Source organism: Cervus elaphus, chromosome 24 (assembly GCF_910594005.1).
Source record: "Cervus elaphus chromosome 24, mCerEla1.1, whole genome shotgun sequence".
In the NCBI taxonomy this organism is placed as follows: Eukaryota; Metazoa; Chordata; class Mammalia; order Artiodactyla; family Cervidae; genus Cervus; species Cervus elaphus.
In genome coordinates, this window is record NC_057838.1 from 24,464,435 (window position 1) to 24,490,831 (window position 26,397).

At 48.1% G+C, this 26,397-nt stretch overlaps 1 protein-coding gene across 8 annotated transcripts in view; it reads right to left on the bottom strand.

Moving 5' to 3' along the window:
* Window positions 1–26,397, bottom strand: part of SCN5A (sodium voltage-gated channel alpha subunit 5) — a 101,247-nt gene that overhangs the window by 20,479 nt on the left and 54,371 nt on the right. For 4 of the 8 annotated variants that reach the window (XM_043885565.1, XM_043885566.1, XM_043885567.1 and 1 more), the window contains 6 exons: window positions 20,751–20,924; window positions 19,091–19,447; window positions 13,770–14,204; window positions 12,270–12,431; window positions 9,448–9,568; window positions 8,411–8,565 (listed from right to left, as the gene is read on the bottom strand). In XM_043885565.1, coding sequence (XP_043741500.1) covers window positions 8,411–8,565; window positions 9,448–9,568; window positions 12,270–12,431; window positions 13,770–14,204; window positions 19,091–19,447; window positions 20,751–20,924 — 1,404 coding nt within the window. The remainder of the gene's footprint in view (window positions 1–8,410; window positions 8,566–9,447; window positions 9,569–12,269; window positions 12,432–13,769; window positions 14,205–19,090; window positions 19,448–20,750; window positions 20,925–26,397) is intronic. The other 4 variants (XM_043885569.1, XM_043885571.1, XM_043885572.1 and 1 more) reach the window with 2 other exon arrangements.

The following is a 26,397-nucleotide window of genomic DNA, read 5'->3' on the forward strand; positions in this document are numbered from 1 at the left end:
TGACAGCATCCCTCCCCCAGGAGGACAGGGCGGAGGAGGCCGCATAGCGGAGGGGCTTCCTCGGCATGCTCTTTGAGCCCCCCGTGTGCACCATTACTGGGTCAGGAAATGATGTTACGCGGTGTGTGGACAAGGAAGAATGTGTAGTGAGAATGCTTCCACCTTCACTTTGAAGAGCAAGTCTCAGTTCAGAGCTAGTGCATCCATCGTTAAGATCTCTCTAAAACAGCTCACAGCCTATTGTTGGAAACAGCATACATCTATCTCCCCCCTACCCCCCTCCACTGTGTTTTCTACTCTGGCACTTACCTACTTTTCATAGGAAACAATATTGGTTTCCAATGACAACAATCATTCAAAGTTGCCCTTTACAATAAATTTATTTAAACAAACAAAAAACCAGTGAGTGTTTATCTAATGCAAAATTTCACAGAAGTGATAGTGAAGGCAGTCTATAGATATGAAGATTAGGGAACACAGGACTAGATGAAGTCAAACCTTCTGCACTCCTCAGAATCTGGGAGTCAGAATGTCTAACAAGCTAGCTGTTGGTCTTTCCCCACCTCCTCACTCCTGCCTCAACCCAAATCCCTGGGCCGGGAGAGACTCGGATGGCCTCCGCTGCCCTCCTCCAACTCCAGGCTTCCAATATGTATCTGCCCCTCCCCCAGGATGTGCTCTGGGGCTCCCAGTCTAGGCAACTGACCGCGTCACTGCGGGCCCTGGGGAGTGCCTCCACCTTTCACTCTGGGCCTCCCCATGTGACTGCAGGGCCTCTGAGAGCTACAGCGGTCCAGGGGCCCAGTGCTGTCAGCAGCGCCCGAGGACACCCCGCCCAGGGAACATGTGGTTAACCTGGTCTATGGAGATGGGACAAAAGGTTGGGATCAGGTCCCCAGATGGAGTTTGGGGATTCTTCAAGATAAAAAGTAGGCTTTTTTTTTTCTGATTATAATATATGTCTTTTATAAAAAAACAAAATAATACAGAAATTATAAAAAAGAGAATAAACAACAATAACAACCCCCTCTCAAACAACCCAATCAAAAAATGGGCAGAAGACATAAATAGACATTTCTCCAAAGAAGACATACCACAGGCTAACAAATACTTGAAAAGATGCTCAACATCACTCATTATTCAGTTCAGTTCAGTTCAGTTGCTCAGTTGTGTCCGACTCTTTGCAACTCCATGGATCACAGCACGCCAGGCCTCCCTGTCCATCACCAACTCCAGGAGTCTACTCAAACTCATGTCCATGAAGTTGGTGAAGCCATCCAGCCATCTCATTCTGTCATCCCCTTCTCCTCCTGCCCCCAATCCCTCCCAGCATCAGGGTCTTTTCCAATGAGTCAACTCTTTGCATGAGGTGGCCAAAGTATTGGAGTTTCAGCTTTAGCATCAGTCCTTCCAATGAACACCCAGGACTGATCTTTAGGATGGACTGGTTAGAATGCAAATTAAAACTACAATGAGGTACCACCTCACACCAATCAGAATGGCCATCATTAAAAAGTGTACCAATAACAAATGCTGGAGAGAGTATGGAGAAAAGGAAACCCTCCTACACCCTTGGTGGGACCATAAGTTGGTGCAGCCGCTGTGGAGAACAATGCAGAGGTTCCTCAGAAAACTAAAAATAGATCTGTCATAGGATCCAGCAATCCCACTCCCGGGCAAATAGCCAGACAAAACGCTAATCCAAAAAGATAAATGTACCCTCTATGTGTGTAGCAGCACTATTTACAACAGCCCAGACACAGAAACAACCTAAATGTCCAACAGAGGAGCATATAAAAAGATGTGATGCATGTTTACAGTAGGATAGTACTCAGAAAAAGGAATGAAACTGGGTCATCTGTAGAGATGTGGATGGACCCTGCGTCTGTCACACAGAATGAAGTAAATCAGAAAAACAAATGTCATATATTAACGATATGTATGGAATCTAGAAAAATGGTGCAGGGCAGTACTATTTGCAGGGCAGTAACAGAGATGCAGATGTAGAGAATGGACATGTGGACAGGTGGTGGTGGGGGTAAGGGAACGGTGGAATGAATTGGGAGACATATATACATATATAGCGTTGACATATATACACTACCATGTGTAAAACAGATAGCCAAAGCAATCTAAGAAAGAAAAACAGCTGGTGCAATCAAGCTGCCTGACTTCAGGCTATATTACAAAGCTACAGTAATCAAAACGGTATGGTACTAACACAAAAATAGGAATATAGATCAATAGAACAATATAGCCCAGAAATAAATTCACACACCTGTGGTCAATTAATCTATGACAAAAGAGGCAATAGTATACAATGGAGAAAAGACAGTCTCTTCCATAAGTGATGCTGGGAAAACCAGACAGCGACATGTCAAAGAATGAAATTTAGAACATTCTCTAACACCATGCACAAAAATAAACTAAAAATGTATTAAAGACCTAAATGTAGGATCAGATACATTAAAACTCTTAGAGGATAACAGGCTGAACTCTTTTTGACATAAATCATGGCAATATATTTTTGGATCCACCTTTTAGAGTAATGAAAACAAAACAAAAATAAACAAATGGGACCTAATTATACACAAAAGGATTTGCACAGCAAAGGAAACCATAAACAAAGCAAAAAGGCAACCCGCAGGATGGGAGAAAATATTTGCAAACAAAGTGACCAACAAGGGATTCATCTCCAAAATATACAAACAGCTCATGTAGCTCAATACCCAATAAAAAGCCAAACACCCCAAAGGAAAATGGGCAGAAGACTGAAATAGACACTTCCAAAAAAAGCACACAGATGGCCAAAATGCACATGAAAGGCGGCTCCACATCACTAATTATTAGAGTAATGCAAACAGAAACCACAGTGAGGGATCACCTCACACTGGTCAGAAGGGCCATTACCAAAAAGTCTACAAACAATAAATGCTGGAGAGGGTGTAGAGGAAAGGGGACCCTCCTACGCTGTTGGTGGGAATATAAATTGGTACAACAACTATGTATTCAGTATTGAGGTTACTTAAAAAGTAACAGCAGAACTACCACATAATCCAGCAATTCCACTCTTGGGCATATAGCTGAAGAAAACTGTAATTTGAAAAGATGCAAGCACCCCCAACGTTCACTGCAGCACTATTTACAACAGCCAAGACATGGAAACAACCTAAATGTTAAGTGACAGAGGAATACATATATACAATGGAATATTACTTAGCCATAAAAAAGAATAAAGATTCTATTTGCATTATGGATGGACCATGGAGATTATCACAGTAGGTTAAGGCAGAGAAAGACAAATATCATATAATATCACTTAAATGTGGAATCTAAAAAAAAATGATACAAATCAATTATTTACAAAACAGATTCAGACACAAAAAAAGAACTTATGTTGCCAAAGGGAAAGGCGGCGGGGAGGGATAAATTAGGAGTGTGGGATTGACATGTACACACTATTCCATAAAAACAGATAATCAGCAAGAACCAGCTGTAGAGCAGAGGGGACTCTACTCAATGCTCTGTAATAAGCTACATGAGAAGAGAATCTGAAAAAGAATACGGATATATGTACATTTAGAGCTGAATCACTTTGCTGTACATCTGAAACTAACACAACATTGTAAATGAACTATATTCCAATATAAAATGAAAATTTTAAAAAGACTGCAAAAAGTTAAAAACAAAAATAATGAGGTGCACATGTGAAAGAAAGTAAAAGAAAAAAGAAAGCCCTTGCCTATTCCAAAGGCTAGGGGAAAAAAAAGACCTTTCTTTTCTTTCTATTTCTTTCCTTCTTGTTTCATTGTTTTATATCAGAAATTTAAAAATCTAATATATTTTGGTAAGGAGTAAATATCTATTTCAGTATTTTTTGCAGAGTGACTTGTCAAGTGTCCTAACACTTTATTAAAGAACCCACTCTAAATCCACAGGGTAGAAGTGAACACTAGAATCTGCTACTAGAATCTGCACTAGAATCTGGTCCTACTGCTTTCCTGGTCTATTCCTGAATTAGTGTCACACGAATTTTCCTGGTCACTTTTCATAATTTTTAAGATACATTTAAACAATGTTTTGTCAAATTCTCTTTAAAACATTAGAAATTTATTACTGCATTGAGTTCATCAACTGTTTTAGGAACTAATAACAGTCTTTCTGCTCAAGGCTGGAGTATATTTGTAGTATGTTTATCTGTTTGTCTTCCCTTACACTCCAAAGCAAAGTTTAATAGTTTTCTTCATGTATCTATTATACATTGCATGTTATATTTATTCTCAGTTATTTTATGGTTACAATGCCTGGCATCTAAGGACTATTGGAGAAATGTTAATGTTTCTATTACAACAGCAACAATTATTCGTACATTTGTTTTATAACTAGCCATAAAATGTTTTTAATGAGTTTTAAATTTTTCTCTAAGCAATCATTATCTACAAGTAATGATATACTTGTATTATTTTAAACTCATTTTACACTTGATCATATTAACTTCAATTCTTCTATTTTCCTATTTTTATGCTGTATGTTTAGTTTTCTTGATTAACTGCACAGGCTAGTACTTCAAAGTTATTACTAAATAATGAAAAACAGCTAAAAGGTAGTTAAATCATCTTTTTCTTATTCTTGACTTTAATAAAATGTTTCTAGTGCTTTACTACTAATGACGATGTAGAAGTTAACTTGAAATTTTTTCATTAAGTAAAGGAAATCTATTTTATTTCTATTCTTACCAAAGTTTTAAAAATCAAACATTCACTGAGATAATTATATGGCTTTTCATCTTTGTCTGATTCATATAAATAGATTTCCTAAGAGGGCATCCTTCTGACTTTTTAGGATATACCTCGCTGTGACTCATTTAATCTTTTAAATATTTTACTGAATCCTATTTGCATGTATTTTAATATTTTTGCATCACTACTCACAAGTATAGAGTATGAAAACTAGTGTGTTGTTTTACTTTTGGTATACTGAAGGTTTTAAAAATCAGCACTGTTAGCTTTCATAAAAATAATTTATAGATTTTCCATCTTTTTTCATACTCCAGAAGATTTTAAAACAGAATTTAAATTATTTTTTTCCTTGAAAGTATGAAAGAACCCACTCTTGGAGATGTAAGAGATTAGATTAGCTAGTGGTTTATTAATCACTTTAATTTTTCAAGGAATCAGCTTTGGAATTATATCAATTTTACTATTTATTTTCTAATTCATTAATTTGTGTTTTTACTTTATTAATTATATCCTTTGCTTTCTTTACAATTATTTTGTTGTTATATTTCTAATTTCTTGAGTTAATAAATTTATTCTTTCTATTTAACAAATAAAATGTTTATGTCTATGAATTTTAGTCATTACAGCTTTGGCTACATCCCACATAAAGTATTAGCAATACTGTTACTTTCCAGTTTCTTCCCCTGCCCCAAGTCAAAGTTTTTTCTCTACCTCTATTTTTCCTTTCTTATTTTTCTAGATATCAGGACAAAACTGGCTGAATCGTAATCTTTGATTTATGACACACTGCCATATTTGTTTCATGAATAATTTCTTTACTTATTTACTTCTTATTAATAATATAATGAACACCCATGAACCCTCCATGAAACTATTTTGTTTAATCCAAAGTTTAAGAATACATTTTATGTTTCTACAGGTTTGTTGTTAATCTTTCTATTTTTGCTACATCCAGCAGTTTTCTTATCTGTAATATAGTACCTACCTCACAGGGCTATTATGCGAACTAAATGTATTAATGCTTGTAAAATGTTACAGTAACAGAGCCTAGCACATAGTCAGTACTATTTAAGTGTTAGCTATTATTATTATTCAGTTCAGCTCAGTTCAGTCACTCAGTTGTGTCCAACTCTTTGTGACCCCATGGACTGCAGCATGCCGGGGCTCCCTGTCCGTATTAGGTTAGATCAAATTTATTAACTGTATCTTTTAAGATATCTTATAGTCTTATTCTTTCTATTAATACTTGATTGGCCAAGTACTAAACAAATGAGGTAAAATCTCACTGTATTATTGTACTGTTGCTACTTTTTTTCTGATTTTACTTTATAAAGTGCCCAAGTAAATATATTCATAATAGTTGTGTTTTTCTTATAGGTTGGACCTTCTTTTTTTAGCTCAAGATTTTTACCTTGAGTTCAACCTTGTTTAACATAAATAAAAGCACTCTGATTTTTGTTGTCACTGTTTACACTTTCCTGCTATATCTTATTATTTCACTTTTAATATTTCTGAGGTACAGAGTTTCAGGGTTGTCCTTTGAGAACACACAGCTGTAGTTTTATTTTTTTCTGATCCACTTAAATCCTTTCCTTTTAAAATGATGAATTTTATCCAATTACATTTATTAGTAAAACACATGTCTGATCTTGCCTTTGCCATATTATTTTGTTTCCTGATTTAATGCTTCCTGGTTCCTTCTTTTCTCCCTATCTTTTGCTATAAAATCTGTGTTCTCAAAATAAATTTTTTTCCCTTCAGCAATTTCAAAGTGATACATAGTCTGCTTTCTGTTAAACGAGTTTATAACTTTAAATAACACCTCTCTGACTTATTTTTCTCAATATATCATTGATGTGGGTTTCTGTTTTTTTTTTTTTTTAAAACAGTGCTTGGCTGTCTACCCTGATGAGATTCACCATTTGCTTGCCAAAACACCTCCTCACTTATGCCAGGCTGAGCTTTTCCTCCACAGCCCAGACTAAATGGCTCTGGCTGCCCTTGTTTGTGGCTGTTTAAAAACAAAACTTGTTAACATATTGTCAAATCCTCCTCTGAAGCCTACAGAGATTTGGCTCTAGCCGATGGTAAAACAGCATGTAGCCTGCAAGCAGCCACTCCAGGCCCACTCTGGAACAGGGGCAGGATAGCACAGAGCGGGCGGGAGGCCCAGAGGTTTAGAAGTGACAGCTGCAGTGTCTCCCCATGGCCTGGCCCCATCGGAGGCAGCATGTGGACTGTGGACTGTGTTAGTTGCTGGGTTGTGTCCGACTCTTTGCGACCCCACGGACTGTAGCCCGCCAGGCTTCTCTGTCCATGGAATTCTCCAGGCAAGAATACTGGAGTGGATTGCCATTCCCTTCTCCAGGGGAACTTCCCAGCCCGGGGATTGAACATGGGTCTCCTACCTCGCAGGCAGATTTTTTACAATTTGAGCTACAGGGAAGTCTCAGAGGCAGCATGAGCTGGAGGCAGACAGCCTGGGATCAGAGTAGCCCTCTCATTCTCCCTGTCTTAAGTCCAAAGCATTCCTTGTTAGTCGCTCATTCATGGGGCCCTCATCTCCCCAACAATATTGGGTTCTTGCTCCTTCTGGGCTAGTGAAGTTTATGTTTCTTCTGCCTTCTTGATCACCCCTCTCCCTGTTCACAAGTACCCTTTACAGCCCTCTCCAGGGCTGTTTCATCTCCTTCTAGAAGGGCTCCGAGACATGAGTAGAGTGCTTGGGAACCGGCTGGGGCATCTCCAGAGGGCCTCGCTGCTCCTCCTGGCCTCACCAAACCTCCCTGTTTTCCACAGTCCGGCTCCATCTGCTTCCTTTAAGGAGTCTTCCTGATTGTTCCAGTTCCCCTGACCTTCCATCACTCTGAGTCATCTACTCCATTCTTGTTCTCCTCTCTTTGGAGCTGATCTCGTCTGACTATCTCAAACCTGCTGAATCTGGTTTCCCCAACTAGACTAGGAGTCCCTGAGGCCAGAGCCAGGGTCTCTTCCTTCTATTGCTCCTCCACGCATCACAGGACCAGTAGATACAAGGAGAGCTTAGTAAAGATCTATTGAACAAATGGAAAGTGAAGACAAAGGACTTGGAATCTGACTCCCTGGGCTCAAATGCCACATCTGCTGCTTGTGAGTGGTGGGGCTTTGGGCAAGTTACTTAATGTTTCTACAAAGGGTTGCTATGGGGATTAAACGTGATAATGTGTGAACTACATAGCTTGGCCTCTAGCCCTAGAAGACATGGAATGAGTGGAGCTACCAGTGTACTATCAGCCTGCATTGTTAACTGCTTTGACCCAGTCTGATGGAGTGTCTGATGCTGTGTGCAGGTGGGTATGTCACCGGGGCTTAGGTGTAGGTAGCTGGTGACCCGAGACCTACACCAGCTGAGCACTGGGATCTGGGAAAATCGCTTCCCTTTGTGGAACAAGGAGGCCTGGACAGATGACCTCTGCCATGATCCCTTTCTGCTCTGACCTCCGTATGTGCTCTGGGCGTTGACAGTTTGTGAGTTGGTCCTCATCTGGGGCCCTGTCGGTGGGGGGGGTTTCATTTTCAGCAGAGGGCTCTGCCCCAGTTTCTAACCTGGCTTTCCAGCTGGAGATCACCTTTCTCTGCCTACCCCTTCTCCTTCATGCCTCCCTGCCCACCCTGTATCCCCAGGAGGGTACCAGCGCGCCACTGCTGAGCAGGATCATGAAGATGATGAACGTCTCGAACCAGCTGTGCTCCACGATGCGGTAGCAGGTCTTGCGCAGCCTCCACCAGACCTTCCCGGGGGCCTGGGTGGTGTCCACAGTACAGCAGGGACAGCGTCGGACACAGCCTGTGGGGGAGGGGGAGGGCTCAGACCCAGCCCGGCACCCGCCAATGCCCACATCTGATAGCAAGAAGCTGGACACTCGAAGGAATGACTGAAGGAGGTTAGCGTGATGGATAATGGGCTGGGCCATGGGGTGGCTGGGGCCGTGGTGCAGGGTGATCACTGCGGGAACCGCCCTCAGGAGGCTACACGCAGCAGGTACTCCGTGGAGAGGGTGGATGGACTAGGCTACCAGTAAGCAGATGAAGGGCCTGGCAGGTCTGGGCCGGGGCAACGCTGGGGTTGGCTTGGGCTCCAGCTTGTCCCGCGCTCACCCGGGCAACTCACCCCCTGGGGGAATGCTCCAGAATCCCCTGGGGTGCTCGGTCCCTGGACTTTCTCCATGTTTGCAGTTTCTGAGCCTTGGGAAGGGCAGACGCCTCACTGACAGTCCCAAAGGGTGTGCCACACGGAGGGCAAACCCTCATTCTATCCCCAGCTGCCCTCCAAATATAGCATGGACTCGTAAAAGCTCCAGATGCTGTCACCAACATGGCCGCATGTCACAGCCACCTTGACTGTTTACAGAGGGCCTACTACCTGCCAAGCGCTGTGCCATAGCCCGCGGGGATGGGGGAATTAGGCCAGCCCCTGCCGCTCTGGGGGCCCCCAGTCATAGTACCACTCCACAAATGCAGCCGACCCACAGCGGTCCAGCCAAACACGTCTGAAGGCACACCTGCCGTAACTCACGTCACGGCATGGGGGGAGGCCCCCAGGGTCTTGAGGAATGGGGAAAGGATAACACGCATGCGGGTCAGAGCGGGATGTGACACAGGAGCTGTGGGTCCCCCTGCCCCTCTGCGCAGGGCTGAGGCTGGGCCGCAGTGCCAGCCGGGGCCGTACCTTCAGTGAAGCAGTCCTCCGGATCTTTGACGTCCTCTCCGAGGTCAGGGATCTGCTCCAGGAGGTCAGCGGTGTTGGTCATATCTGCTGTGCTCCCCTCAGAGTAACTGTCTTCGGGCAGCTGCAGGCAGGATCGTGAGGTGGGTGGGTGAGCGCATGAGTGTGGTCTCTGTAGCAGCCTCCAGCCTGGGGCTCCCAGAGTGGGGGTGCCTAGGCCATCCCCCACGGCACACCTGGGGAATCTGAGCCCAGGGGCGTGGGAGCCTACCACGAAGGTCACCGAGACTGGAACTTAGGGCCCCTGGGTCTGTGATTCTGGGCTGCTGGTGTCTAGGGCAGGGGTGCAGGGGTGGGACAAGGGTTCTGGAAAAACCCCAGGAATGGGGAAGGCATCCAGGTGGAAGTAAAACAGGCATGAGGTGCAACAGGGACACACAGTGGGACATGGACACACAGTGGCAGCCCAGCACACGCGGAGGAAACAGGCAGGCCACACCCAGAGCAGCGTCAGCGCCAGGCTCAGAGGCACACACAGGCACGGGTCAGACATGCAGCGAACAGGCCAGTGACCTCAGCCCACACTGCTCACTCAGTTCATACGGGCGCGGGTGTGAGGCATACAGCCTAGCGCAAGAAGGTGCTGGAACCGTCCCTGCCTGGCCACGCAGGTTTCTGCTGCCCTGATCCCGCATAATCTGATTATGACAGGTATGTGCAGGTGCCCTTATGAGCATCTCTGGGTGTCATGTGTGGGTACCAGTGTATAGGTGTGCTGTAGTTCTGCCCAGTTTCCCTCCTTGGGCCAGGGCACCTGTCTCCAGCTGCTGCGAATACTGTTTCTCTGACCCCATCTCCAGAAAAGTGTCTTTAGCCAGGGACCTGCCCATCCTTGGAAATAGTTTGGGGGTTACAACCCAAGTCCAGGGTGGCTGACACCCAGTGACTGACTGATATGGGAGAGACCCAGCTGAGGCTGGAATCCAGCCAGCATAACGTCTGGACCTGCTGCTTTTGCCTTATCCTGCTTTTCTCACTTCCTTATGGGTCTCTCCTGAGGGCACCCTCTCAATGAATCATTTGCACAGGAAGCCAGGCTCTGGCTCTGCCTCTGGGAATCCACCTTAATGACAAGTATGGCAGGGAAGAGGGTTCTGGGGAGGAGGGAGGCCTTCATTTGCTTCCGATCACGTCTGCCACACCAAGTTCAGTCCACCTCACGCTGCTCAGGCTCCACTCCACTTTGGGGAGAGCTGTTTTGAGCCTTGACTCTCAAAGCTGCCTTCTTTTCTCTTCCTACCACAACTCAATCCACTGCTGTCTCAGAGTCCTCTTTAACCTTGAGGCTGGCCGTAAGGAGTGAATGGATCCCGGTGAAAATGTAGAGTGCTCCTGGGTGCAGGGCGGTTTCTGTGGCTTTGAGGGTCACGTCCTTACTCCAGGTTCGTTGTGCAGTGCTGAACTGGGAAAGGCACAGTCAAGGGTCTCTGTGAGCCTTCTCTTTTCAGACACTAGGGCTTTCCCATGGGACGACAAGTTTTCAGGATTCCCCGGGCAAGTGAGATGAGGGGTCCTTCTCCTAGGAAAGTCCCAGCCCACCTGGCTGTCTCCTCATTTCCCATGTGACTTGATCTGAAAAGGTGATGAAGGTACCAGACTTGCTCAAAGTTCAGCATTCCAGTATGGGAGCCCCTTCTGTCCGTGACCTTCTGTCCCTCCCATGTCTTCCTGTTCCCCCCTCCTTGGTGTGTGAAACCGTCCAAGAGGACAAGTGTGACCTGCACAGTCAGGGCGATGATTCCACTAGGCCCTTGTACCCTCAAACTGGCCGTGAAAACAAAGCTTCCCATGGGCCCACCCCATGAAAGGAACAAGACAAAGGAGAAATGTCGCCTTGGAGCAAGTCACAGCTGCTAGACAGCGGCCGCAGTCAGGCTGCAGGACAAGGGCCCTGGGCACGGCCTCTGAGCACATGACCTCCACCTTCCTGGGTGCTTGGCGGAGCAGGGGTGGGGTGTAGCCAGTAGTGCCACAGTCCGGTTAGCTCAGGGCCTGCAAGCCCAAATGCTTCTTCCAATGTTTTTTTTTCAAGACAAGCCAGAATGCAGACTTTTTACAGAAAAGCCTCTGGGTTTTAAATGTTGGTCGTTGTTGTTTTGTTATTCAGCAGCTCAGTTGTGTCTGACTCTGCGACCCCATGGACTGCAGCACACCAGGCTTCCCTGTCCTTCACCATCTCCTGGAGCTTGCTCAAACTCATATCCATTGAGTGATGCCATCCAGCCATCTCATCCTCTGTCATCCCCTTCTCCTGCCTTCAATCTTTCCCAGCATCAGGGTCTTTTCCAATGAGTCGGCTCCTCACATCAAGTGGCCAAAGTATTGGTAATGAGCTCAAATTAAAACTCTTTTGTTTCCAGAACAAATTCCTCTGACAGGCCTTGTATTCGCCGCCTCAGCTTCTGTCCAGGTGAGACGTGGCTAGTGGCTCGTGTGTTGAGAGCCTGCGCTCAGAGCTCCCCCAGTCCCCCAGGATGGGCTGACTCATAGGACAGACGTTCACCAACAGGACCAAAGCACAGGAGCCCAGTGAGGAAGGGGTGAACACGCAGGGGTTTGGGGTTAGTCCTGTGGCATGCTCCTGGGGGGCTGCTTCCTGAATTTCCATGTGGCTCTGGGCCCCAAGCCATCCCTCCCCTGTCAGGATGGGGCCACTCCGCAGACGGGTCTCCCACACTGGCTGTGACGGCGGCTGTGGCCTCCGCCGGCAGCAGCAGGTTGGTGTCCTGGCCTCTCGCGGCTTCGGGGACAAAGGTGTGCGTTACCTCACTGCGCCCTGGGGCCGGGGCCTCTGCTCGCTGCTGCTGCCGCAAGTCTGCCTGAGCCTCACTGGCCTCGGCCCCAGAGGAGGTGGTCTCTGACACCTGGCTCCAGACCCTCGGCTCTGGGAGGGCCTCTGGGCTGCCGGACGCAGGCTGGGATTCCTGCTGAAGAGACCCCCAGCCCGTGAGCTGCCCAGCCAGTGTTTCCAGGATCCTGGCTCTGCTTCACGACTCTCTTCGTGAGGCGTCAGCTCACTGAAGACCCTCCCTCAGGCATTCTAAGGCTGGCGGAAGCTCCTGGGAGGACCAGGCAAAGGGCCTGAGGCTAAACAAAGCCCCTGGCCTGGCTGGCACAAATCTCCCCCTCCTCTCACTTCCTGAAGGGTGTCAGTGGGCCGTGATGTCCAGCTCCCAGGTGCTGGCAGCTCCACTTCGGAAGGACAGGCTTTCCCCAGGAGTTCCCATGGCACCTCAGCTTGCTTGCTTGCTTATAAACACACACACACACACATACACACACACAGGTCTCAGGGCCAACAGGCTCAAGAGAAGGAAAGGAGGAGGACAAGGAGGGGCAGCCGGAATTGCACTCCTATGCTGGAAGCGTCCTGGAGCTAATTCTAAGCCGTGGTTCTGGCAACACCAACCCTTCTCCTCCCCCAACCGACACGGTGGCTGTCCCGCCGCCTGCCTGAAAGGGCAGGAGCTGGCCTCTGGGACCACAGGAAGGCAGGAGTTTGTGGAATCAAGCCTGGAGCCGCAGATCAAATTCCGTGCAGGGGAGCAGCTGCTCTTCTCAGCCAGACCCACCCAGTGCAGGCCCCAAGGAGGTGGCCAGCATGGGCCCAATGAAACCGAGAGACCCAGTCCTCACTGTCAAGGACCTTGGGAGACGCCACCTGAGCTGGGCTCAGGCCGTGAGAACACTGAGGGAGCCGGGGTGGGGGTGGGGTGCGCTGTCCCTTTTGTTCAGACTCCTGTCCTAAGTGTTAAAAATAACAGGTTGGGAGATAAGATAGGGCTGTCTCTAACACCTGCCATCTTAGGGATGCTTATTTTTAAACCTCAGAATGAGCCCTGGGCCTGGGGGGAGGGGAGGGGGCCGTGGTGAGGTCAGGAGGCCGCACTCCCCCACTCACCAAGATATTCCTCCTTGTTAGTCTTGGAGGGGATAAGGCCAGGGTTGGGTCTGGGAGCCAGGGTTCCTGGCTCTGTCCTAGACGTGTGAGGAACTCCTAGCACGTCTGTCTCTCTTGTCGTGCCTTGGTTTCCCTCTCTGAACAACTGGCTGCCCGTGAGCAGCCAGGGGCTGAAAGATAGACAGCAGTCCCTCGGAAGATGCCCTCCTGGGCGGGGCCGGGGAGATAGCATTGAGGGCTGGCTCAGCATGCCTCCAAGAGGCTGGTTCTGGGGGGATGGCCTGAGTTCTCCCTCCAGTGAAGTTGGGCCCCCCCGACAGGAGGTGGCGCTCGCGCGCACGAGGGGCGGGGCTTGGGGGCTCACCTGCTTGCTGGACTCTTCCTCTGTGCTCAGGCTGTTCTCATCCTCGGGGTCCTCCGTGTCTGACTCGGCCACGGCGATGGGCACACACACGGGCTCGGCCTCCCCGGACGCGCCCTGACCTGGCCGCTGGCCTTCCTCAAACCGCGTCTCCTTGCGGGCTGGGGGCGCCTTCTCGGCCTCTGGTGGGGGCGGGGGGCTGGAGGTGGCGATGCAGCCCGGCAGCTGGCCCTGGGAGGCGAGGGCCGCGGGCTTCTGAGGCGGCCGCTGCAAGAGCCCGCAGCAGAAGTCCCAGGTGGTCCGCTTGACGAAGCGCAGGCCCCGCTGGATGCGGGCCAGGGCCAGCTGGAGGTTGTTCATCTCCCCGTCGTCGTCGGGGGCTGTGAGGTTGTCGGCGCTGAAGGAGCTGAGCAGTAGAGCCAGGAAGAGGTTTAGGACCTGCGGAGGCAACGCCAAGCCCGGGGCGCTCAGGACGGAGAGCGCTCGAGGAGGGCCGGAGGCAAAGAGTGCCAGGCTCGGACCGGGGCCTCATTCTGAGCACCCACTCCCTTCAGTATAGAGAGCGTGGCTTTAAAAGGAAAGACGAGTTCTCCTCCTGAGGTGGGAGATACACAGACCCTGGACTGAGCAGCTGCGGCTGGTCTCCTGCTGATGCTGTGAGCTGGGAGACCAGCAGGAGCGCTGGGTCCTGACTGGGTGTGTTCTCATGGGGGTCCCGGCCCAACACGCGGGCAGAGAAGGCCCTCGATCTAAGGGAAGGACAGAAGGAGTGAGAATAGGCCAGCTAGACTGCATCTTGGCTGAGAGACGCGTGTCCACACTAGGGACAGATGTGGAGATGACTGGCTAGAAAAAAAATACAATGGAAAACTGCCCGATTTAAGCAACCTAAGCTGCTCCCTCCTAACTTGCCTGTCTGCTCTTCCACACGCACTTTGCTTCTAATAAATGCTTTTATCTTTTTCACAGTCTTGGTCTCTTTGCTGAATCCTCTCTTCAAAGAAGAACCGAGGTCCTTCTTCCAGCTTTTCACCACCAGAATCAACCCCTCCTCCCAAGGGTTCAGATACAGTCTGAATTGAGGGCATTCAGACCCAGGTTTCTTGGGTGTTGGTGCACATTCAATGGGAGAACCGTGGGTTCCTCTGATGTCAAAGCCTTCAGATACTGCCATGCTGTCTTGGGAATAATGGGGGGCCATGTAGTCATGGCCACTAGGGCTTCCCTAGTGGCTCGGCAGTAAAGAACCCGCCTGCGGTGCAGGAGAGAGGGGTTCTATCTCTGGGTTGGGAAGATCCCCTAGAGGAGGACATTGCAACCCACTCCAGTATTCTTGCCTGGAAAGTCCCATGGACAGAGGAGCCTGGAGGGGCTACAGTCCATGGGGTTGCAAAGAGTCAGACATGACTGAAGCAGCTTAGCATGTACACACACAGTCATGGTGAGCACAGGACGGCTCCCTGGGAAGCGGGATCCAAGCTGGGATTACCAGGGAAAAGACAGACTCCCAACCCAGAAGCAACCCAGGGCATCCATTCATCTGCCCACCCATCCATCGCTCCTCTGCTCTTGGGGCCCTCCTGGGAAGGGGCCTGTGCATCTGTTGGTGAAGGAGGGACCGTGATGTGCCTCTGAGTTCCCCACTGAAGCTAGTTCCCCACTCAAACGTCTGGGGGCTCCTGCTGTGGAGCACACTCCACTGGTGTACCCCGATCTTACGATGCTCCCCAGGGGAAGGACATGGGATACCGAGCATAGAAGAGGGCGACGGCAGGAGAAGAGGCCAGGTGGCAGCTCTCGGGACTAACTGCAGGGCCAAGCCACTGAGAGGGGGTTGTCGTGTCCAGGTGGTGAAGGGTGCTTGGGTGGGTGCTGTGTAACACTAGACCACTGGGATGGAGTGGAGAGACCTGGGGCTGGTGCCAGGGGCCAGCCTTGGCTCCAGTGCCCATATGCTGCAGGGAGTCAGGGGAGGCGCTGAGGCCTCAGAGGTGCCAAAAGACACAGACTTACTGTTATGGATCTGAGATCCCTAAGGAGGGGTTGCACAATCCCTCTGTCTTTGGATGGTTCTCAACTACTGCTTGTTGCTAAACCATCCTGCAAGTCTGAAGCTTTAGTTTTGGTTGAAAAAGCAAACTTCTGTTGAGTGACAAGCGACTGGGCTTGGGTCTTGGGGAGGGTAACTGAAGATGGCAGCGGGCTTGTTCCACACAGGGGGCAGACTGGCTCCCGGGCACCACCAGGCCAATGGGCTAGAGAAGCAACCTCCCCCACCTTGGGCTTGTTCTCCCCCCCAGCCACTCCCAGAAGGGAGTCCAGTCGGATGGGGGCCTATAAGCAGGGTGGTGTGTGAAGGTGGACACCCAGTCTGAATCCCTCCTTGCCCTGGCTTCTTACAAGCCCCTGAGACACACCTGTCAGCAAGCTGGGAAGGAGAATTCTGGCGAAGGCAGTGGGCAAGACTGGCGTGCCAGGTCTCAGAAAGCTGCCTTTGGTTTCAAAAGTAACACTCATTCATGTGGACAGTATGAAAAGGTTAAGAAGTGGTCTCTCCTGTCCTATATCCACAGAGAGATGATCGCTTGTGACACCTGGCAGCCTTTTTTTTTTTCTTTTTATGTCGTCACTGGGGCGGTGAAGCATGTGATGGGATTCAGAGCTGCTGTCTACACTGACCCCTGGCCAGGCCCCTGGCCTCTGTCCACACTGGCCCAGACCTGACCTGCCTCTGTTCCTGGTAGCCCACCCTGGATACACCCACCACAGCCCTCGCTCACGCCTGGCTTAACACCTGATCACCAGGCGTCTGGGGCCAGGCTGGGGGTGGGGCAGGGGGTGCCTGGGTAGCCTCCTCCGCCCACAGAGTGTGCCAGGGCCTTCCTTGCCGCCGGCTTCGGAAGTTCAGCAGCTTCCGGTGCTTTCCCCGTCAATCACACGCTGCTGCTCCCTGGCCCCTGCCTGATCATCACTTCCCATTTCAATGGCAATCTTGCTTCCACCCACGCCAGGCAGCGGCCCAATTCCTGAGGCGGCCAGGGAGGGGGCCGCGTGGGCTGCGTTTGCTTCCCTCCTCCAGCAGCCTCTAATCTTCTCATCCCCAGGCAGATCCGCTTGGAAATCGCAGGCTGTGTGTGCGTGAGGGCAGCTCAGCCTGGCCCTGGACTGATAGCTCTGTGCACTCACATCTTCCTTGGAACACACAAGAGTCTGGCACCCTGGGGCTGGGCCGGGAGCTGAGTGAGGGGCACCCCGAGTGGCGGCAGCGGGTTTGAAGGGATGGGAGGGGGTTGCGGGGCCAGCCAAAGAAAGATGGATTCCATGGGCACTGAGCACCCTGCTTCTCTCTGGGCTCCACCCACTGAGCCCGAGGGAGATGGACCTCAACTCAGCCTGAGCCCACCCTGGCCTGCTTAAGGCACATGGGAGGAGAAAGCAGGCAAGCCTGAGAAGGGCTTTGGAACCTGCAGCCCATGGTACTCACATCACCTAAAACCTCTTTGTGAGCTGCTGCGGAGCCTGCGCTGCCTACACCATGGGCAGTGGGAGCCAGACCCTGCAGCTGTGACGGTGGACCGTGTGTGGTCCCGCTGTACGCCCAGGAAGAAGGCTGCATGTCCGCAGTGGACGCTGACTTCTCCCTGAACCACTCACCCCTCTCAACCTTGCTTCTTCCAAAGGCTCCATCTCTGGCATTTAGATTTTGATCTCTCTCAACTATAAAAATTTCCCACGTTGTAAAGACACAAGGCAAGATGCACTCGCCCTGGGACAGACAGGTGACCAAGAGGGCAAAGACCTGGCTCCTTAGGACAGGACGGCAGGGCCTCTCACCACAGCTACCCAGGGTGACATACAAGGCTCCCTCAGGCCCCACCTCACCTGGACCACCACCTGCCTGCACCTATGCTTTGCTTAACCTGCTTCTTCCCTCTCTAGCAGCACTTGTCTTTCAGGTCAGCAGGTCTCCTCTACCAGAAAGGCCTCCTTGATTTCCCTAGCTGAAAGGAATCAGTACCCATGGTCTCCCCCTTAATGGTTCTGATCATTCTGACCAGCTTCATTCAGGCCTGTTTGAACTCTCCACCTGCTCACTCTCTGAAGGTGACGAGCAAAGTCAGGGCCACATTCACCTCTGTATACCCAACAGCATCTGGCACAATATTTTGCATGCACCAGGGGCTCAGCAAATGTTTGTTAAGCTGAATTGAATCAGGTGATAAATCAGATAGTGAATAGCTAATAAAGTAATGAGTAGCTGAGCAAATAATTAATTAATGGATATAAACTGAATACATAAAGAATAAATAGGTAAATAGATGGGTAAATGAATAAATGAGCAAATAAAGAGTGATGTGGATGAATGGATAGCTTAATGAGTGATAACTGGCTGGATAAATGAGTAGATGGATGGGATTGACAAATGAATGAATAGATGAGCGGATTGATAGATGGATGTAGAGATGGATGAATGAGCGGAGGGATAGATGAGTGACTGGAAAGATGGGTGATGGATGAATGAATGGATGGATGCGTGGGTGAGTGAATGGGTGTGTAGATAGATGGACAAATGGATGGGTGAACAGGTGCACGTGTGTGTGAATGAATGGGAATTGATAGATGGATAGCTGATGGATAGATGAATGGGTGGGTAAGTGAATGAGTAGATGGGGTTGATGGGTGGATGGCTGGGTGAGGGGGTGGATAAATGGATAGGCAGATTGGTAACTTAATAGATTGTTAAGAGAGGTAGACAGATGCACGGGTGGGTTATTGATGAGTGGATAGATAGCTGGATAGGTAGAGTAAATGGATGAGTAGAGAGAGGAAAAGAATGAATGGGTAATACATGGATACATACATGGATGGGTAAATGGGTGAATGAATGAGTATTGCTGTTGTTGTTTAGTTGCTAAGTCATGTCTGACTCTTTTGTGACCACATGGACTATAGCCCACCAGGCTCTCTGTCCATGGGATTTCCCAGGCAAGAATACTGGAGTGGGTTGCCATTTCCTTCTCCAGGGGATCTTCCTAACCCAGGGATTGATTGTGTGTCTCCTGCATTGGCATGCAGATTCTTTATCACTGAGCCACCAAGGAAGCCCATGAATGAATGAAGAGGTGGAAGGATGGGTAAATGAGTAGATGGATGGATGACATTGATGGGTGGATGGGTGATTTGATAGAAAACCGACAGAGGGAGTGGATGGATGGAAGGAAGGGTAAGTGAATGGACAGATGGATGATTGGGTGGATGGGTGGCTAGGTAGATGAATGGACGGGTAGGTGAGTGAGTATGAGAGAGGCCTCTGGCCAACTTACCACAAGGTTACCAATGACCATAACAAGCAGGAAGACCAGCAGGCATAGTGACTGCCCAGACACCTCCATGCAGTCCCACATGGTCTCGATCCACTCTCCACAGAGGATGCGGAAGATGATGAGGAAGGCGTGGAAGAAGTCCATCATGTGCCAGCGCGGCAGGAGGCCTGAGTCACTGATGCGGTGCCTCAGCTCTGAGTAGTTCTTGCCGAAGAGCTGCATGCCCACCACAGCGAAGATGAACACGATGATGGCCAGCACCAGCGTCAGGTTGCCCAGCGCGCCCACCGAGTTCCCAATGATCTTGATGAGTGTGTTCAGGGTGGGCCAGGATTTGGCCAGCTTGAAGACCCGAAGCTAGGGAGGGAGGGGTCCTTGTGAGGGCCTCTGGCTCCCACTGCCCATGGACACCCTCATGCCCCTGGCTCCTGCCTGAAAACCCAGGGCTCCCCTGGAGGTCACCAACACCTGTTTCTCCCCTTTCTCCAAGAGCACACACTACTGTTTCTCTCCAGAGGCTGAGGGCAGTTTCACTGGGCTCTGATCTGGGAGTCAGGCCAACAGCTCCAGACTCCTCCCCAACCGCCCCTTCTATTTGTCCCCACACCAGCCTTCTACTCATCTTGGTCTCACTTCCAGGAACCACCCAGTAGATTCCCCCATCATGGAATGTCCCCCTTCCAGAACTTTCCTGATCAGGGGTCCTTCCAAGCAAGCTCAAACCATCCCTGACTTGCCCAGTCAACTCCATATATCCCTCCTCTCAGTCATCATACAGAAAGGTAGCCAGTGCTTAGCAGTTATTGAACACCTGCTGTGCCAGGCCTAATGCTTGGATCAGCTAATTAGGAACTCTAAATAACTACATGAAGATGGCGCTATTATTATCTTATTTGACAGGTGAAGAAGTCAACCTCAGAGGTGGAGTAACTTGTCTAAATCCCTTGGATCTTGGCAGTGGAGTTGGGATTAGAATCCACAGCCTGGGCTTCCTCCTTTGCCCCAACCATTCTGCTTTCCTGGCCCAAGTTGAAGCCACCTCCTCCAGGAAGCCTTCCCTGACCTATTTCCGGCCCCATGCCTGGACCTCTTAGACAGTGTGAACTCAGAGCATGGTCCAGAGACTCATGGCTTTGACATTATCTGAGACCTGCTGAATCCACATTGGAACTTTAGCAAGATCACCAGGCAATTTGTGTGCACAATAAAGTTTCAAAAATGCAGATTTTAAAACCAGCAGGTAGAGCCCCAGGTGAGCTGTCAGGAGACTTGGTTCCACCTGTTACCTGCCATGCGGCTTTGGAAAACCGTCTGGCCCTTCAGTGTTAGTCTCCTCATGTGTAGAATGGGAATGCAGTAACACTAGCTCCTCTCCTGGGATACTGTGAGGACTAAAGGGAGCATGGTGAACCATAAAGGGCTTTGCAACTCATCAGGATGGATACCACCCCAAATGGCCCTCTGGAGGGAGGGATATCTCCCTCGCCCACCTCTGTGTCTCCCACATTGCCCACACTAGCCTACGCTGTACCTAGCGAACAGCCTCTGGGTGAAGGTATGAAGGATCAGAGCAGGGGTGACTGATGATGGCCTCAGAGAGGACATGCCTCAGTGGCCCCAGGGCCCCACCCACCCATCCCTGCCAGGCCCAGGCGGGTACCAGGCGGAAGGAGCGAAGCACCGACAGGTTGCCCATGCGGGACAGGCCCAGCTCCATGAGGCTGAGGATGACGATGATGCTGTCGAAGATGTTCCAGCCCTGCTGGAAGTAGTAGTAGGGGTCCAAGGCGATGATCTTGAAGGTCATCTCTGCTGTGAAGATCCCTGTGAAGACCTGGGAAGGAGTGGGAATGAGGAGTTCCCAACATTTTAGGCTGGCAAGAACCTCTGGCAGCAGGGTCTCCCTACCTCCTAACTCTTGTTCCAGGAGGGTCCCCCTCCAGGGCTGCCAGCTCTGACTGTGCCCAGAATCCCAGTGGGTGCTTGCTTGGGCCTGGCCCACTTCCTTGAGGACACCTCCAACCCAATGCCTCCAGCCAACTCTGCTGTTTCCCAGACATGACCCACCAGCCTGGGCCTCAAAAACAGCCAAGCCCACTGCCGGCTTAAAAGACTGACAGTTCTGGGAGGCACCTGGGATCAGGGGAGGCTGGGGTGGACCTCGACACCACCCAGCTCCAGACTTGTTCAAGCCCATGTTGCCACAGGAAATTTTCCCGGCTTCACACACACCAAATTCACACATTTCCACAAGCACTCATGCTTCCATGGCTCAGCACCTTCGCCCATGCTGTTCCTACTTCCTCCCTGTCCATGTGATGACTTTTCTCACTGTAACAACAATCAGCCACCATTTCCTGGGCTTGACTATGTGCCTAGAGCTGGGCTAGAATGCTTAGACTAAGTCGTTTCTTTTAACCTGCCTAACAACCTGGCAAGAAAAGTAGCATTAAACCCATTTTACAGGTAAGGAAATTGAGGCACTGAGAGGTTAAGTAATGTGCTTGGAGTCAAGTAGCTCATAAATTTGAGAACCAGGAGAAGAACATTATGGCAACGTTTTTAATAGGGACAAAAGAATGTCCATCACAAGGAAATGGTTAAACTCCTTATGGCTCATCTGTACAGTAGAATATCCCACAAATATTTTTCTTACAGGAAAAAAAAAGATGCTGTAGATGATGTTTAATTGGCACGGAAGGACATTCACAAGGTGTTATGTTTCAAAAGTAAGTCTATAATGCGTACAGAATGATCCCATTATAGACATAAGCCAAAGTTAGAGAGTTTTGTTGTTGTTCACTCACTCAGTTGTGTCCGACTCTTTGCGACCCCATTGACTGCAGCGCGCCAGGCTTCCCTGTCCTTCACCATCTCCCAGAGTTTGCTCAAACTCATGTCCATTGAATCAGTGATGCCCTCCCACCATCTCATTCTCTGTCATCTGCTTCTCTTCCTGCCTTCAATCTTTCCCAGCATCAGGGTCTTTTCCAATGAGTCGGCTCCTCACATCAGGTGGCCAAAGTATTGGAGCTTCTGCTTTAGCATCAGTCCTTCTAATGAATATTCAGGGTTGATTTCCTTTAAGGTTGACTGGTTTGATCTCCTTGCAGTCCAAGGGACTCTCAAGAGTCTTCTCCAGCACCACAGTTTGAAGGCATCAGTTCTTCAGCACGCAGTCTTTTTTATTGTCCAGCTCTCACATCCTTACATGACTATTGGAAAAACCATAGCTTTGACTAGACACACCTTTGTAGGCAAAATATTCCCACTTTCTGGGAAGCCACTATTAGCACTGAGGGCTCTGAACCATCTGCTGGGAGTCAGGGGAGGTGGGTGCCCACACTCACAGCCTGTCTGTCAGATCCCAGTGAGCTTGTAAAACATGAAGAGCTGTTTGTATCTCAAGCCCCTGCTGGGGCCTGGAGATCTCAGCAGTCATAATAAATGAGGCCAAAGAGAACAATAACCACTCTCTCATAAGTAGCATCCAGTTGACAACTGTGAACTCTAACTCTTATAAACAGCCTATGGAGTTATTATTCTCCCCATTTTACATATGAGGACACTCAAGGCTCAGAGAGAATGCAGAAACTGGCCCAAGATTCCCCCATGGCAGACCCTGCTTTGGAACCCAGGCCTGGCTGCTGTTCTCTGCACATCTTAAACTATCCAGCTTTGCTTCCACACTCTTACAATACCAGCGATGATCCTTGGTCCAATTCATTTCTTGTTGTAAATTTCTGGAAACGGAATTGCACAGTCAACAAGCATTTTTAGAGATTCTGACACATAGGTGCTAAATGATCCTCAGAGATAGGTTTTAACCAATTCCATGAACCACGTGGGAAAACTGTTTTCCTTATAAAGATGCTAATTCCTGTCTCACTCACCTCTCCAGTCCAACAGGACAAAGGCCATTTTTTATTGTTGTTTTGTTGGACATTTCTTCAATTTTTTAAATTTCTCCTTTTGTAAAAGTTACCTCTTTGTATCCTTTACTTCTTTTCCTGTTAGGGTGTTTGCCTTTTTTGGGTGTTGTTCATAAATAAATGTACTTTATGCCTTGCAATAAATGCATTGTATACATTGTGATTTTCTTATAATATTGGTGCAAATATAGAAAAACAGACTAGAGCTAAAGAATTAAGAACTCAGAAATAGGAAATGCATATTTGGAGGCTTGATAAATAACAGAGATGACATTTTAAATCAGTAAGAAAAGGACAGACTATTCAGTAAACAATGTTGAGAAGAATGGTTACCTCTATGGAAGAAAATAAGTTTAGATTCCTACCTCACACTATATTAATTAATTAGTTGCAGGGAAATGGATTCAGTACCTAAATAGAATAAAAATTTAAACTTTCTAGAATAAAAATGGGGGGATATATTTAAAATTTGGAGGTTGGGAAGGCTTTCTCTAACAACACAGAAAGTTTGTACCATGAAAGAAAAGACTGCTAAATTTACATATATTAAAATTTATATCTGTATAATAAATGATACAGTAAACAAAGTGAAATCACTACCACAAACTGGAAGTTGAAGTTATGAAAAGTATTTAACTGGAAAGACATGGAATCCAGAATATATACTGAATGTTTACACATCAGTAAGGAGAAGAGGACAACTCAGTGGCAAAAACACAACCACAAGAATGGATGGAGGAAATGACAGAAGAGGAAATTCAGGTGGTTATAAACAAATGAAACACAGAAGAATGCAAATTAAATCAACATTGAGTTACTATTTCTCACCCATAAGAGAATCAAAAATAAACTGTGTGTTGGCAACGATACAAAACAGTGGGAACTCACACCCTGTAAGAGCATGGATTTGGTACAACCGTTTTAGGGAACAGTTGTACAGTATCTGGTAAGTCACAGCTATGCATACCCTAAGCTGTATCAATGTCAGATATGTATATTCTTAAGAAAGTCTCACATGTCTGTACAAGGAGGCATGTCCAAGGAAGCTTCTTTGCTGCATCGTTAGTCACGGGAAGGGCTTCCCTGGTGGCTCAGATGGTAAAGCTAAGGAGCCTGGTAGGCTAGTCCATGGGGTCACACAGAGTCAGACGCAACTGAGCAACTTCACTTCACTTCTAGAGCAACAAAGCCAAACACCTAACTGAGTCTTGCAGGTATCTATGTGGGCTTCCCTGGGGGCTCAGATGGTCAAGCGTCTGCCTGCAATGCGAGAGACCTGAGTTCAATCCCTGGGTCGGGAAAATCCCCTGGAGAAGGAAATGGCAACCCACTCCACAGAACTACACTGACTCCAAGGTAATCGCTATCATGCGTGTTTCTACAGTTTTGATATGTAGTATTTTTGCCTGGTTTTAAGGTTTATATAAAGGGGCCATGCCATATGTGTTCTTTTTTTTGCAAGTTCCTTTTATTCTTCACATCATGTTTGTGAGATTTATCCATATTGAAAGACATATATGTATTCCTTCTAATTGTGCATAGTGTTTCACTGCATGAAAATACCACAATATATTTTATACATGGGAGGTAAGCTCAGGCTTCCCCGGTAGCTCAGCAATAAAGAATCTGCCTGCAATGTGGGAGATGTGGGTTTGATACCTGGTTCAGGAAGATCCCCTGGAGGAGGACACGGCAACTCACTCCACTATTCTTGCATGGAAAATCCCCATGGACAGAGGAGCCTAGCAGGCTACAGTACATAGGGTCACAGAGAGTCGGACACGACTAAAGCAACTTAGCATGCACGCATGCAGGGTAAACTCCTCACCTAATTCCTAAATTTATCTTGACAGACTTTACTTTTCCATATGAATTATAGGATTGCCTTGTCAAATCCCACGGGTAAAAGTATGTTAGGAGTTTTATCAGAATTACACCAAGCATCTAGGTGTAATTTGGTAAGAACTTATATTTCTACAATATTCAGACTTTCCTCCATGAAAATCGCATATTGCTGCACTAAATGAACTGTTTTTCAATGGTTTTATAATTTTTCATATCAAATTTATAATCTTCTGCTATGTTTATTCCTATATCCCTCAGTTTTTATTGCTATTGTGTTAACTCATAAATTCCTCTCTCCAAATGATCACTCATGGTGGCTTGGAGCATAATTAATTTTAATATATTGAGCTGCGATTCATGGGGTCGCAAAGAGTCGGACACGACTGAGCAACTGAACTGAACTGAACTGAACTGAGTCTGTACCTACCAGCATTGCTGAACTCTCTTACTAGTTCTAATATTCTTTCTGTAGATTTTCTTGGATTATTTCTCTAGACGACAACATAATCTAGGAAATAACATTGGATCTGTTTTCTTCCATTCTTTCTTCTTTTTCTTCTCTTACTACACTGATAAGGACTCCAGTATAATTTGGACTGGAAGCAGGGAGACGGGAACAAAGCCAGAGCCGCGGCACAGCCGTGTAAGCTACTAGGGAAAAGCATGGGCTCTAGAAACGAAAGGCTTGGGTTTTAACCTTGGGGCTTTCACTTCCCGGCTGTGTGACCACTCTGTGCCTCTGTTACCTTATCAGTAAAATGTTGTTTTTGTTTAGTCACTGAGTCGTGTCCAATTCTTTTGCGACCCCATGGACTGTATCCTGCCAGGCCCCCTCATTCATGGGATTTCCCAGGCAAGAATACTGGAGTGGGTAGCCACTTTCTTCTCCAGCGGATCTTCCTGACCCAGGGATTGAACCCGCGTCTCCTGCATTGGCAGGTGGGTTCTTTACCACTGAGCCACTTGGGAAGCCCCATCAGTAAAATAGGGGTAATAATAAGAGCACTTCCCTTACTGGTTGTTATAAAATATTAGGTGTTCAACAAGTGTTAACTATGCTTACTAGAATCTCTTTGTGTGTTAATTTTTTAAACAGGTTCCAGGAACAGTCAGGTATAAATTTGAACTCCCAAATCTGTATAAAGCCAAATTCATAGTCACAAGCTTCCAAGGGTTACTTTTTTCAGCCCCTCTCTCCAGCCCTGCCTGAGACTGACAACCTTCCTTCTTTATCATTTCCCAGGGCCAGCATGTCAATTTTTAATAGTTCACCATTGTATTGAATGTAGGGTCATATTCCTATGGGGCTACTCGGTTCCAAACCCTACTTGCACTGTCCCAAACACAAGTCTTGCCTCTGCATGATTACTGAAATCCAAGCTCCCAAAATTACTCGATCAGCACCTGTCCCACCCCCTAAAGCAAACTACATAACGATCTCACATGTTTACTGCTACGGTTTTTAAGTCCCTCTTTGTTTTTGGCACTTGGGGATTTTTGTTTCTTTCTCATGAACTTTGCTATGCGTGT